Source organism: Acanthaster planci, linkage group LG08 (genome assembly GCF_054643075.1).
Source record: "Acanthaster planci isolate LZ-2023a linkage group LG08, COTS_SCS, whole genome shotgun sequence".
NCBI lineage: Eukaryota > Metazoa > Echinodermata > Asteroidea > Valvatida > Acanthasteridae > Acanthaster > Acanthaster planci.
This window is the reverse complement of record NC_141784.1, coordinates 18,522,175-18,536,146: the sequence shown is the minus strand read 5'-3', so window position 1 is coordinate 18,536,146 and position 13,972 is coordinate 18,522,175. Positions and strand designations below refer to the sequence as shown.

Sequence of the window (13,972 nt, the reverse complement as noted above, 5' to 3'; positions counted from 1 at the left end):
TTTTCTCACGATGTTTTTATTCAGTAACATGATACATATACGATGCCTGTAATAACGGACACAGTGCTCATCAGAGAAATAAGGGCCCAAATGCCGAGTAATTAAGAGCCAGTGCCAGTCACTGTACTTTAGCTGTCCCTGCCATTGATTTGATTTGAAATTGGTGTGCCCTAATTGCTTGCCCCCTTTTTTTTTTCCTTTTTTTTTTCCTGCTGTGATATCTCCGATTGCAGTGGCTCAAAACAATGGCACGCATGCAATTGGGGTTCGCAGACTGTCGGTCGTCGATGTAATATATACAGCAAAGCCGTGCTCTGCTGTCTTGATGATGCCAACAGTTGGAATACTACATATTGATGACCCTAAGCAATAATGACAATGGTTGCAAGTCATAAATCTCTGAGACCCCACGGTTAAACCTGAATGCTCTCGGATTTTTTCATTGAGAAGGAATTAATAGGCAGGTTTTAGTCAAAGCTTCAATCGGGGCCCTTTTCATGATGGCCATCTCGAAAAGTGTTTATGCTATTCCGTATTTCACTACAACCATTGTGTGTCAATCAATATTGTTTCCATTTTTTTGTTTGGCTGTTTTATAACATACCTGTGTCTTTTTAGTTTGTATGTGCCAATGCATACCCATGAGCGAATATCTAATATCTTCCCAGAGGGAGAAAACCTCAATGTTGCATTGATATGTGCACAGAAAAAAAAATGCTGGAATTTTTTATGTGTTATTGTCCCAGTCTTACTTTTCTTTGTTGATTCCTTGTTGTGTAAGTACATGGAAATTGGGCAACAAGTGGTGTACTTAATATCAACAGTACGCACTTGCAAACGAATGGAGTACGCATGCATATTGGTTCTCGCACTGTTTCTCTTGCTGACACCTTTTACACACGTGACTGTGACACACTCTGTTTTGAGTGTGAACAGTTTTGATTCGCCATTTGTACACAAAGTTAAAACAAAGTGATCAGTGCCTTTGCTGAATGGCACCTCAGCAACAGCACCCTCAGATGTCCAGAAAAACATAGTCAGTTGAATGCATTTAAAAAGTACTTTTAAAACCCCCAAAGAGGTAACATCCTTTCCATGCATTGCAGGAGCATAGAGTTTAACCTAAAGTGCACAAAAGAGTTTATCGCTTTGATCCTGTGAGGCATTTCGCCAGCAGGCCATTATCATTTCTCAAAACCAAAAACATGCAGTCTAACAAAACTGAACAAAAACCAAACAAAACAAATTTAGGATTCTTCCCCCAAAGTAAGATGGCAAACCTTTTCTTTGAATAAGGTGAGCAAACCCTCATCCCTGAAACCAGGAGCATTACAAAATATGTTGAAAGTATTCTTGATTTGTCCTACCCTTGTCCAGATGAATTTACCTGAATAAATTATCTCTGCATGTATAAGCTTGTTATTGTAGGGCCTTGGTTTTGAAATGGTTCATTGATGGTGTTTCAACGTGGAAAGCTGTCATTTATTAAGTATATGTAGGCCATGCTTTTTACCGTTCTTGACTGGATTCATTGCTCTCTAACATCGGTGCACTCTCCTCCATAACAGCAAGATACGAGGACATGTAGCAAAGTGCTGCCACAAGTTCAATTATTTTTCATTGCAATTAAACACTTTTTCATACAGTGCCATGTGAAATTCTGAGTGTCAGAATGTTTTAATTACATTGCATGTAGCAATTCCATAAAAGGGAATTTGCTTCTCTGCCCATTTTGGTTCATTTTGGTCAGTGAATTAGTCCAAGAAAACCATTGTGAAGGGAATCATACGCACATTACTTTCCTTTATTCAAAGCAACAACTTTTTGTGTTCATGAACACGCCGAGCCTCTCCTACACACTTCAAAGGAATTTGCATTCCAACTGGATAGCAATGGACAAATCCATAGGAAATGTAATATCTTGCTTTGTTCTTCCGAAGGTCACAAACCCCCTTAGAACAATTAATGCAATTTCGGTTGAATACGACATAACCTGAGATCTGATACTACACAACCACATGGGTTGGTCCAAGACACACTCATGCATATACCGGTACATGTACAAGCTCTTACCCAATTTGATGAAGTGAAGCCTACTAGCAAACCATTTAAACTCAGGGGCCCTGGGAGTATTTTGTGAGGTCAGCTGAACAGTGCACCGAAGTAATGAATCATCCGGCAAAAGCTGGGAAATGTACACTATACCAGATACTTGGCTTGATGACATACATGTACATGTACTGGTACATGTCTCCTTACCCATGTGTTTGCATGCACTATGAGTGTGTGAGCAGTTAATACATGTAGTTATGCGGAATTATAGAAAAGAAGTACATGTACACCCATATGTAAATATACATACCTACTTGCATGCTTGTAGTGGAACAGTCCTAATATGCAAAATAGGCTGACTCTCTTATGATTGGTATTTCATGTGGTGAAATAAGGAACTTCTAGCCAATCCTGCTTGATGTTGTAAACTTGCTAAATGTGTACCCTAACTAATGCTACTTCTGCATAAACAAAGCAAATGCTCATTTGATAGATGAATTCTGATTAAATCATGACAACATTTTTAATCTGAGTAAACCAAATCTTGAAAGTTTTATTTGATTTCTGGCTTTGCTCTGCAGTTGATGGAAACCTACTTGACCTTTTGTGGGATAGGAATCAACAACGCTCAACTTTTTGAGACATACATGAAGGAATATGACCGGAACAGGGTAAGTGCCAAGGTTTAATGTATTTTTGATTTTGGAACTGGTAAATATTTCTTCCGGTTATTTACACCTCGGCCCCAGCTTTTGTGGTAAATGCACATATACATTAAATTTAGATGGTAGATTTATTGATTTAAGCTGAACAAAATTAGATCTTGGAGTCACTTCTGATGCTGGAAAATGTCGAACCTGCCTTACAAGTTTTCCCCTTTAAATGAGCACAAGTGTGGAGTGCCGTCTGAGCATTGTCTATGTTGTGCATAACTTCTCAATCTGTGAAGCAGTGAAAACAGACGTGAAAGTTACCATTGCAAGAACAAATTGTTGATGTTATTATACACGTTGTCTAAGGTGACGAGTAACACTGCCGCTGGTAATGGATGTTGAGTGCTCAAAAATGATGTGGACATTGATGGGCTGAAAGTAGTTTGTTATTCTAAGAATAAATATTGATCCTACAATTGTGAAAATATCTAGGTTTGATGTGTCAAACTGAACGTACATGTACAATGTACATGTGGATCAGTGAATATCACGGACATGACACTTCTAATTTTTACGCTGTTCTGTTGAATCTGCTCATCCCTACTGCCCCTAAAGGGCACTAAGATGGCTAATGCTTTTCACAGAATTTTGTAAAAGAAACATACTTCAAAATATACAGATGTTACAAAGCATTGTGGGTTCCTTGCTATGTACAGTACATGTACCGTACATGTATGCAGAGACTGGTATGTACACACATTAAATTTGAATCAAATCTCATACACTCAGTTATCTGATTGCATATGAACATAACACTTCAAATTCTTCAGACCAAAGACACTGTTGGGATACCTCCGGATTCGGGGCAAGCTTTTGCTTAGTTATGGTAGATAAGGGACACCTTTCACCAATACACTGTTTTCAATGGAAGGACCATTCCAGAGATGGTCGCTGTGCAAAGCTTGCCTTGAATCATGAAATACTGTACTATAGCAGCAGCGTCTTTAGTTTGGGGAATTCAAATTGTTATGTGTTTGTGCAATCAGATTCTTCAGTGTACCAGATTTTATTCAATTTTAACTCACAGACGGCTTATTGGAGACCTTTAGGTAAGGAAAATACATGTATTACAAAGACTTCAAGGCAGAGGTACCGGTGCTGTATAACAAAACAATGATTGATTGCTTTGATATGGGACATGATGTTTTAACACCCTCGGGTATGCATAGCACCTTCGGCTGCACCTCAGTTGCTATGACACCCTCAAGTGTTAAAATATGGTGTCCCACATCACAGCAGCCAATAAGTGTCAAACAGAAATGGGTTTCCAATCTACCACACATGTATACAGATACCCGGTACATGTACATGTGTGTGCATGGCTCCTCCACGTTGGCCAGTCATCAGCAGATTTGAGCAGAGCACCAGTGTGAAATTGGACGCAGGCCATATTTCTCGCCACTGATACAAGTGATCAGCACCAACGATGTGATTTATTTTTTTGCAGTGAAGATGTGTTACACTCGCTGGCACATTTGCAGTTTGTTATCCTGTGATAAATTCTGCCTCAGAAAATAAATATACGGTTAGTGTGCTCAGCATTGCACACTCAGCGTGAAACAGTCAGAGGTGCTTTTGGCCGGAAATTTATGCATGGCAAAGGGCACAATTTACAGAGTACTTGGATACTACCATACATGCACATTGGGTGTCAGTGAACAACTGCATGCAATATTGTATAATATTGAATACATGTGAAAGCATCACCATGTACAGATTTATCTTAGTACCGTAAGATGCTACAACGAAAACATTGCTGAATAGAACCGAGGAGAGAGCTATGTTTATCCTGGAAGTTTTTTTTTTCCAAGGTACATGCACATGTACTGTATGATCAAGAGACACGCAGGTGACCAACCTCTCCTGGAATGTACCTTTTTTGTTTTTGATAAATGCACTTACATGTACATGTACCTGAAGGCTGTGTGGGCCTACATGTACATGTACTTATAATACTTAGATTGAGCCCCAGTTCAATACAGTGCCGGCCAGCTATTTCCACTTTGGCCTCCCGGAGGAGTTGTTTCCTTCGGGCACTTGTATTAGCCCCCATTTTTTTTTTTTATTAACACGACACGCTGGCTCTGGTCGTGTGTCGGTGGCTTGTGTTTCATGCTGACGGAGGGGACTTGCCAGGCGCGAGCACTGCCAATGGCCTCCAGTAGGCACCTGGGATCTAGGGAGGTATGCTTATAATCATCAGGCCTGGGCGGCGGCCGAGCTGCAGGGGAAACGGGCGGCAGGGCTGTGTTAATGGAAGCACATCATTCACAAGTGGTTTGGGTGCTAAAAGCAGCGTCCCTCGTGTCCGTTCTCTGGTGGCCGTTCTAATTTCTTTTGCCCGGTACACTCACTGCTGGAATTTGCCCCCCTTTGTTTGTGCTTCCGAATGTTTGTCCAGTGAGTCCAGCGGTGTGAAATTCCATTAAAATGTGGGTCCAGATCAACCCTAATCAAAATATGCTTTTGATGAAATTGCGCGGAACAACGTTTGTGTTTAAAGTTTGTGTACGGTCAAAATTTGTCATAGACATGTTGAGCCTGGTTCAACTCTGCCGACTGTCTACGTTGAGTTGCCGAGTACATGTACATGTAGGTCTATACAAGCACGCATGCTGGCATGATGGGCATACAACGATGTTCATCTCGCTTAATACCACTCATTTTGTCCATTTTCTCCTTATTACTAGCATATGCAGCCCCGTTCGTCAACAAATAAGCTGACCATTAACGAACTACATCAAACTGGATTATCAGTTTGGCTTCAAGGGGCAACATTGCCACCTAAAAAAAGAAATTTTTGCGAAAATTTTTCGAGTTTCAAACACTGTTTTCTTAAATTATTTTGATGGAATGACATCGCGCAGCGTCTCTTCCGCAAATGTCTGCGTCTTGATGTCTTGCAAACCGCCTGCGTTACAAACGACCATATGGAAACCAGACATTATAGCGAATGATTTAGTTTTGAATCATAGTTTCAGTCTTGCAAGCTGACCTTTATGAAATTACCAAAGAAACCAGTAATGCTATTCTTTTATTGACTTGTCACATGTAACAAGTAAATTCAAACTGCAGCTAACCTTGCCAGGTTTGAAATTTAATAATTGATATACTACGTGTAGCACCGTCATCGGTAACGTTTTGAATCTGTGCATTTTCAAAAGGATGAGGAAACAATATTTTTTTATTATCCAGTGAGCATTAATGCAAGAAGATAGATCTTCTTTTTGCAGAATTCATGAAAACTGTGCTTCTCCAAGTTGGGTGCATTTACATGTACATGTACTGCTGATGAAGCTGGTATCAATTTTTGTGCTCATTGAGATGCCTCGAAAATGCAGATACATAGTACGTGTACTGGTAAAGGCTGTGGCCTTTCTGGAGCACTCTGGTTGTTGGCCAAGGGTAGACTTTAAGAGTGGCTGGACTGGACAGATCCAAAAAGAGAACCTGGCCTCGCCAGTACTGCCCATGGTACCGGTATTTATATGTACTTTCCCGGACCACTGCCTTGATTAGAGCAGAACCTTGTGCCAAGAGCTTGTTCAATCAAGACACACACTTGATTCCAGACCTAGCCAACCCCCTCCTCCCAGCTACATGTACATGTAGTACAGCATCTCACCTTGTCTCACACTTCTCTGTCTCCCTTGGATAGAAACTTCTGGAGGTAGCGCACGACCTGTTTGAGGAGCAAACATGCCTGGATAACGTGGTGCAGAAGATCATGCAGCGGGCCCAGTCCCTCCTGAAGTGTGAGAGATGCTCGGTCATGCTAGTCAAAGATCCCACTGCTGAGGTAAGGCCTAGAGTGAATACCTGCCTTAGTGTGTAAACTTAACCCGCTGCCATGCGATATTTGCTGATGCTCTATCTCAGAGTTCAGTTCTGCCCAGCAAATGACTTGAGGCCCAGCAAAGTACAGGTATATCAGCTCAATAGGAAACTTAGTAAAGCTCACCTTTCAATAAATTTGAGGTCGCATCGGAATAACCAACTGGCTGCGGCTAGGGGTAGCACATATGTTATGAGAAGTTGCTATTGCTGGTTGTCAGCGGCTTTCCTAGGAGTGTGCAGTATTTCCAGCGGCAGCCCCAACTTTCAGTCACAGCATTATAGTTTGAGCATAGCAATTGACCGGGGTGGGATGTGAACCCCTGACCACGATAACGCTCTTTTTGATGCTCTACCAAGTGAACCACTTGCATCCTGCTTGATGTTGGTTTTCACCCAATCTAGCCGACAATGTGTTCATTAAAAAACAGAAAGGAATTTAAAAAAAGAGAGACCTGGAATGTGAGACCGAATCGCTCAGTTGGTAGAGCTCTGCTGCGGCATTCCAGAGGTTCCAGGTTCAGCTCCAACTCGAATCAGTTTCTTTGCTCAATGTATATATGGTACATGCAGTACTTACATTTTTATTCAGGTTTGTTTGTCACAGTGCTGCTTGTCACTGTTGTCTCTTTTGTACATGTATCTGTCTAGGTTCTATTTACCAATACATACATACATACACTTAAGTGTTAAACAGGTAGAGAGGTTCCATGTACCAGTAGCATATTGTAGTTTGCCTACAGGTACATGCACATGTACATGTACGTACAAGTGCTTCAGTGTTCTCTTGTCAAATCCAATTAACTGGTGAGTGCAATCATGCCTTGAACAAGCCATCAAACTGAGCACTGAAGGGTACTGGTTCATTGTGATGCCATTGGAGGAAATGTGAAAAAAACAAGAGAATTCATAAGAAGACTGAATGTATGGGCTTGATCAATTTGTTCTTGATCTGCCCCAGCTCTGGCATTTATTGCTTCAACGCAACCTGGGAGCCTTTCTGATTGAATTGCACAAAATCTGAGTATATATGCACCATTGCATGCGCCTACGCTGTCTGCATGCAGTCTGGTGATTAAAACTTGTGAGTCTCACGGAGTCTTCAGGAGCCACTGGGAGGTTTGGGGAGGATGTCGTTGGATTTAAGAAAGGGGAAGCTAGCCTCTTTGACTTCACATTCATGCTCGCATCTTTTCAGAAGACTTACTGATTTCCTCTGTACAGTGCAGTGCGGATTACATCCTTGTCATTTTGACTTCAGAGTACATGTCGATCAGGGAGATTGGGAGTAGGGATTTAGGTTGAAGCAGTAAAACCTACATGTACATGTACACAGAGCTCTCAGCTTAAACAGTTTGCCAAAGAAAAGATCCTCTTTTAGACCTTCCAAGGTTTGTTATGGTGCTGTGGTTGTCTCACAACTGGCATTCAAGTTCACCGTGTGAATTCCCTGAACCACACTTTTTTCAAAAAGGTTCATACGGACATGTTGTATTTTGCTGGGTTGAATCTGCGTGTGTATTACGCCCTTGATGTGGGAGCATGTCCTGCAGATACCGGGGTATCACAAATGAGCCTCTCCTGGAGTTCAGAGTCACCTTCATGAGTTCTTACGTTTACAGTGTACTTTGAGATCCATTTCGGCAAAAAAAACTCCCAAAGTGTTGACCCATGGTTTCTTCATGCAACACGAAATCCATGTACCGGTACTTTTACAATGTTCAGACCATGTTTATACGGTACACCTGAAGCTGTACTTGGAGATGCCTCTTTGGCAAGAGTGCATGACTCTCATATCGTTTGCCTCTCTGAAGAAGTCTGTCAGGTTGCTGTTCAACTTGTTGGGCAGCTAGACAAAGGATTATATTTCTTTCCTGGGGACCAACACTAACTTCCCATTGCGGTCATCTTGGAGAAGGCGAGGGTAAGGAGATACCCACATGATGAAAATTGTTCCTAGTGTGCGAGAGAAGTATAGGCACAGGTAGACCTCACGCCTACACACATGCGTATACGGGGGAACTTGAACTCCCAGGGAGCTCGGAAAACACTCTTGAGTAGTGACGCACAACTGGCCCTTGCGATCTCCCATTGCCGGAGGCTAATTAAGGGTCTGACTCGCACACTTTCCCAAATTAGTAAAACAAATGGTTATTTTTGTGGCGGCGCGCTCTGATAGCGATCTAATGAGATACCCAATCCATCACCATTGCCCCAGTGCAAGACGAATGGAAGCAAACACGACCTTTGGTATCTCCCTGCTGGAGTATTAGTTAACATTTGTCTCTGGGTGAGCTCATCACTCCTTGAGAGCAGGTACAGACCTTTTTTTTCCGTTTAGCAAGATATACATGTATGCTCTTGTGCACTTTGAGTCTGTCTTGTTCTCAAACTGCAGTCTAGAGCATACATGTACTGTAGCTCATTTCTTTTTTGAATTTTGGTTTCTTTTAGTGTGCCAGAAACTGAACCAGTACATGCACAAGTAGTACACAGTATTTGTTCTCACTTGAGGCTAATTTACAACCAATTACATGTACAACACTTGATCTTAGGCTCCCTGATAAGTCTAAAAAGATATTTCAGAATGCAACAAACTCGCACTGCTTTGAATGCCGCAAAGATGCAGCCTCCCCTGTTAAAAAGGAACCAAGTGGAAAATCACCATTAAACTGTAGGCCTATTGGAGAAACTTGCTGTGAATATAAACATGTACATGTACAATAGTACATGTACATATACATGTACCTGAGCTTTCACAATCTGTGCCATTGGTTGAGTTATGCACTTTGTTTCTTGTAAATTTGACATTAATAATGTAATGTACAGTGTACGTGTACACTGTATGCATTGGGTGTCTTGTCCGTGTTGTCCATGGTGTCACAGTATACCGGTACTTTGCCTTTAACCCGGTACCTGGGTTTTTGACAATGTGAAGTTTCATGTTGTGTCTTATGTAAATCAGTGTGTTTTGTTCCATTCCTCCCGTTTTCTTTACAAAAGCGGCTGAAACAAATTTCCTAATTTTTATACAGTGTATCCTCCATAATTATACATACTACATTTGTAAGGGTAGAATTTCAACATCATGTTTTCAATATTGCAGATTTTGAACAACAACTTGATTGTTTGTAAAAAAAACCAGCTTTTGTCATTCTTGAACAAGGATGCAAGCATGTCAGGGGAAAAATTCACTTGAAAAGTAATGTGTGTAGATTGTAAATTTACAGCCTTGATTAATGTTTGACTTCACACTGCTCAAACTCAACTATATTGAAATATTGCTATCTGTATATGAAACTAATCAAACAAATCGCTCCAGTCTCTAACCTGTTGTACGATACCTGTGCAGTCGGCAAGACTAGTATCATTGCATTGTACGGTAATTTGGCAACTCCCTATACACTTCTCACTGCTGTACTTCGGTTGATATTTTCTGAGATTAATCCAGAGAGATACAACATCTTCGGCGCACTTGCTGGGCTGCTTCACAGCTCCCCCCCTCCCAATTCTGTTTGCTCGTCCTGTAATTGTGCATGACGTGATTATTTCTGCTTAATTATTGATTCCAACGTTGATAAGCAATTCCCCGCAGATGTGACCTGGGCGCATCATATTGCAATTTATCCAAAGAGATGTTTAAAATGCCATTACTGGGTGCGTGGGGTGCAACGTGTTTGTTCGTCCTAATGTGGCCCGAGTGTTCAGTGCGCGATTCAGTAACAGATCCATGTGGCAAATTTCAGAGATCCTGTGAGATGATTAGTTAATATTTCAAGAGGAGAAAATTGTCCTACATGTAGGATATTCAGACTTCTTTATTAAAAGATCTGCATCATTCCTCTCTTTTTTATATAAGAATGATGAGGTACACGTACATATGTACCGGTACATACATGTACATGTAGATTGTTTCAGTATGTATTGTTGTCAGTTTAAAGGGTTTATCGGGGGATCGATTGTCCTTTTACTCATCATTATTTGCTCAACACAATTTGGATCAGTTACACCGGTAACTTTTCATGAAACTTAATGCCTCAAGTTATGCCCTGTTACATATGTGGAAAATCTGTTACAGAGATCTATCGGTATACTAGCACACTGTACACTCGTTTACGTACAAGTACCAGTACATGTTAAAGCATGGTTAAAGTACATAATATCATCCCTTGAATCGGTTTACTCTGGCAAGTATATGAATCTCCAGATGCCGATTTATCCACACACAAACAACTGGCCCACTTGAAATACGGTACGTGTACATGTACATGTATGTGCATGTACAGTACATGTAGTTGCAGACTCAGATAATTTTACCACAGCTGTACAGTACCGTACATGTACGTGCTACGTGTCCACAATGCAGCTCCTATATGTACCTGTACATGTACCTTCCCAGCTAGCATTGATACGCAGTCGTATTCGCGGCGTTGTTTTGACTTTGGTAAATGGTCAAAATTTGGACATTTGCCTGCCAACGTTCAGTCAGTTGGCAATTGGTTTGTATAATTGATGCTGTGGTTGCCGACGTTGAGCCGACGTTAGCGTCCTGTATGCAATTTGAAGTCGGCATGCCAACTCTGTGCTGACGTTGGCTATTGGTTTGTACATGTATATTTGACGTTGAGTTGCCGACGTTGTGCCGATGTTAAGCACCCAGTATGCACTTTTACGTCGGCATGCCAACTGTATGCTAAAGTTGGTGATTGGTTGTATATTTGACGGTTATCACGCCAACGTCGGCCAACGTCGGTCCAACGTAAGCATGCTACCTGGGTTGTAACTTGGAACATACCAGTATACACATACAGTATGTATAAATGTGCACATGTACGTGTATAATCACAGTCCAGGCACGTGCGTACTGGGAAATATTGTTGTGCTGTCCCGGTACACGTACGCACATTATACACGCTTCGTCCGAGATGCCTACATGGACCCATCACAAGCTGGTCTAGCGGTTGAGGTGAGCCGATCGCCGCTGACCAATCGCTGAGGTGCATCAGGCATGCTGTACCCTCCCCGGAATTCTTCAGTGTGTTGACTCTTGTCTCTGCCATTGACATCTAGACACGATCCAGCAGTCGAGAGCGACCGTGCTGTATTTGTTCACCCACAGAACTTGGGCGTACATGTACCTTGTCTCCTGCATGATCAACAAACACTCTACTTGCCGGTACATGTACATGTGCCTTCCTCCTGACTCCGCAAATAAGGAGAGATATCTTTTTGTGTGCTTCCCAGTTTGCCCCATTCGACCTCAGGAAGCCTATCGGCCCAGAGGTCCAACACCCCCGCTTAAGAATGTCACACACATATCAATGGTCTATACTACGGTACATGTACATGGTACCCGGCATTTAGGGATTTGTGCACAGGACTTTACATGCACGCTTCGTTATGTCTCATTTGATTTTTAAAATGCACCGGGTCTTGTGTTAATTTCAATGTGCAGCTGGGGTCATGATTGCTGCGATTGCATGTTTGTACATTGTAGGTGATCGAAATGTTCTTGGTGTAATATACTGTCACGTCGCTTTTGCATAGTTCCCTTGTGTCATTCTGGTTTTTTAACAGGCGTAATTGCCTAACGTTGTACATGTACATGTAAATGAATAATTGGCCAAAGGTTGCCGAGATTTTGCAAACTGCATGACACGCCTTGCAGGTTTCACTATAGTAATTATGCACCCCCCCTTTGTTTATCCAAAGTGCTGAACCAATCTGTGTAATTTGTAAGTCCTCCCCCCCCCCGCGACTCATGGCCAGCATCGCCTTTCGGTAGTATGAGGAAGGAAGGAAATTACTCGTACATGTACCGGTATGTAAACGGGAAGAATTCATTGCAAGCATCCTAGCTGGGAGTCCTGGTTTATTGGAAATAACCAAAGCTTATTAGGCTTGTTTGAATAAATGTAAACAGCTGTCAGCATCTCACTTGTCAGAGTAAAAAGTACATGGTATTTCAACACCTGTGTGCTATATTCATAGACATTGTTGGTGGTGTGTTTTTGGTTGTTTTTTTTTTCTCTCCTTCCATGAAATTAGACCTGTGCAGGCATGGTGGTACATGTACCCGGTGCATGTGTCATGTATGTGTGATTCCTCATAACGGCTGAAATCTTTGTTATTACATGTACATGTAACTTTCGATCCCATTTACTGTACATGTACGTGCACCTGTACATATGTACATTTTGTGTACACATGTACATGTAAGTATGAAGTGAAAGTGTGACCACGGCCGCATGTTTTTTTTAATGCCTCTTATGAATTATTTGCGTAGTCCTGTCCCAGTTGTGCATTTAATTCTCATGTATTTTCTTCATTTTGTTTAAATTCCCTCCATCATTCCCTATCCATAACTGCAGGCAGCATGCCGGCATGGTGTACCACATGTACTATGCACAGCAGACCTCTGGGGGCAATTAACCCACGTCATTTTGCTTCCCCCCCCCCATGCCCAGATCCTGGTAATGAACAAAAGGCAGGAATTAGGCTGATGGCCGAGGCACACTTTTTCAATACAGTTGGGCAGGCCTGTCCTAAAAAAAGAGGGGGCGGGGGAGAATGGGAATTGCATACACAGTAAGTACCGATAATAAGGGGATTGCTTGGGGATGATGTGCTGTGGCGATCCTGATCTCCCACTGGACCTGGTCTGAGATACCAACAGCCAGATTCTTGCTTTGTGATAGATTTATTCCCCAGTTCAGTAGCCCGCTGACACAGTGCAGATGGCAATCTTATTAAGTCAGCGATGGGTATTTTTGTATAGTTTGTTTGTTTTTTCTCATTTCAAGGCTGGAATGTACAGTAGTAACTTCATCAATATGGAATGCTTTACCAAAATTGAAATCAGCTGTAAGCTGTTTCAATCAAGCAGTTGCCAGCTCCGGATGAAACTTTGAAAGTGCTCGCTGCCGGTTGTGGTGTTGCATTGTCTAGATTACATGATGTGTGCTATGCATTTTCTCCTCCAGTACAGTGTAATATCATGCCAGTTAATTTGGGGGTTTACGGCAAGTCTACCCCTAGAATTTTTCTGCAAGATGCACCCAGTTGGTTAACCCTACTCTTGAGGCAGAAGGAGAAGTGGACTTTTTGACAGCATTTGAGGACTGACTACAGTGGACATCTGAGTGAGGTCAGGAAATGTCTTAAAATGACCAGACCAAGAAAACCCACATCAGATCGTCTGAAATCTTCACAGTTGTGCATACATGTACATCTCATAATGAACAAAATAAAGCAGAACTGTCCATACCGGGAGGTACATGTACGTTAGACGTGCAATATGCCAAGGCTAACAAAGATTTGAGTGGGACAACCAAGATCTTGGACGGGGCAGAATTCACCCTTCCGTGACTGTG

The 13,972-nt window shown here is 41.9% G+C and overlaps 1 protein-coding gene across 1 annotated transcript in view; it reads left to right on the top strand.

Annotated features, from left to right (window-relative positions):
* The window catches only part of LOC110984544 (dual 3',5'-cyclic-AMP and -GMP phosphodiesterase 11A-like), a 78,164-nt gene that overhangs the window by 16,976 nt on the left and 47,216 nt on the right, over positions 1 to 13,972 (top strand). Inside the window, exons 3-4 of the mRNA XM_022244833.2 lie at positions 2,634 to 2,723; positions 6,424 to 6,564. Of these exons, the coding sequence (XP_022100525.1) occupies positions 2,634 to 2,723; positions 6,424 to 6,564 (231 nt within the window). The remainder of the gene's footprint in view (positions 1 to 2,633; positions 2,724 to 6,423; positions 6,565 to 13,972) is intronic.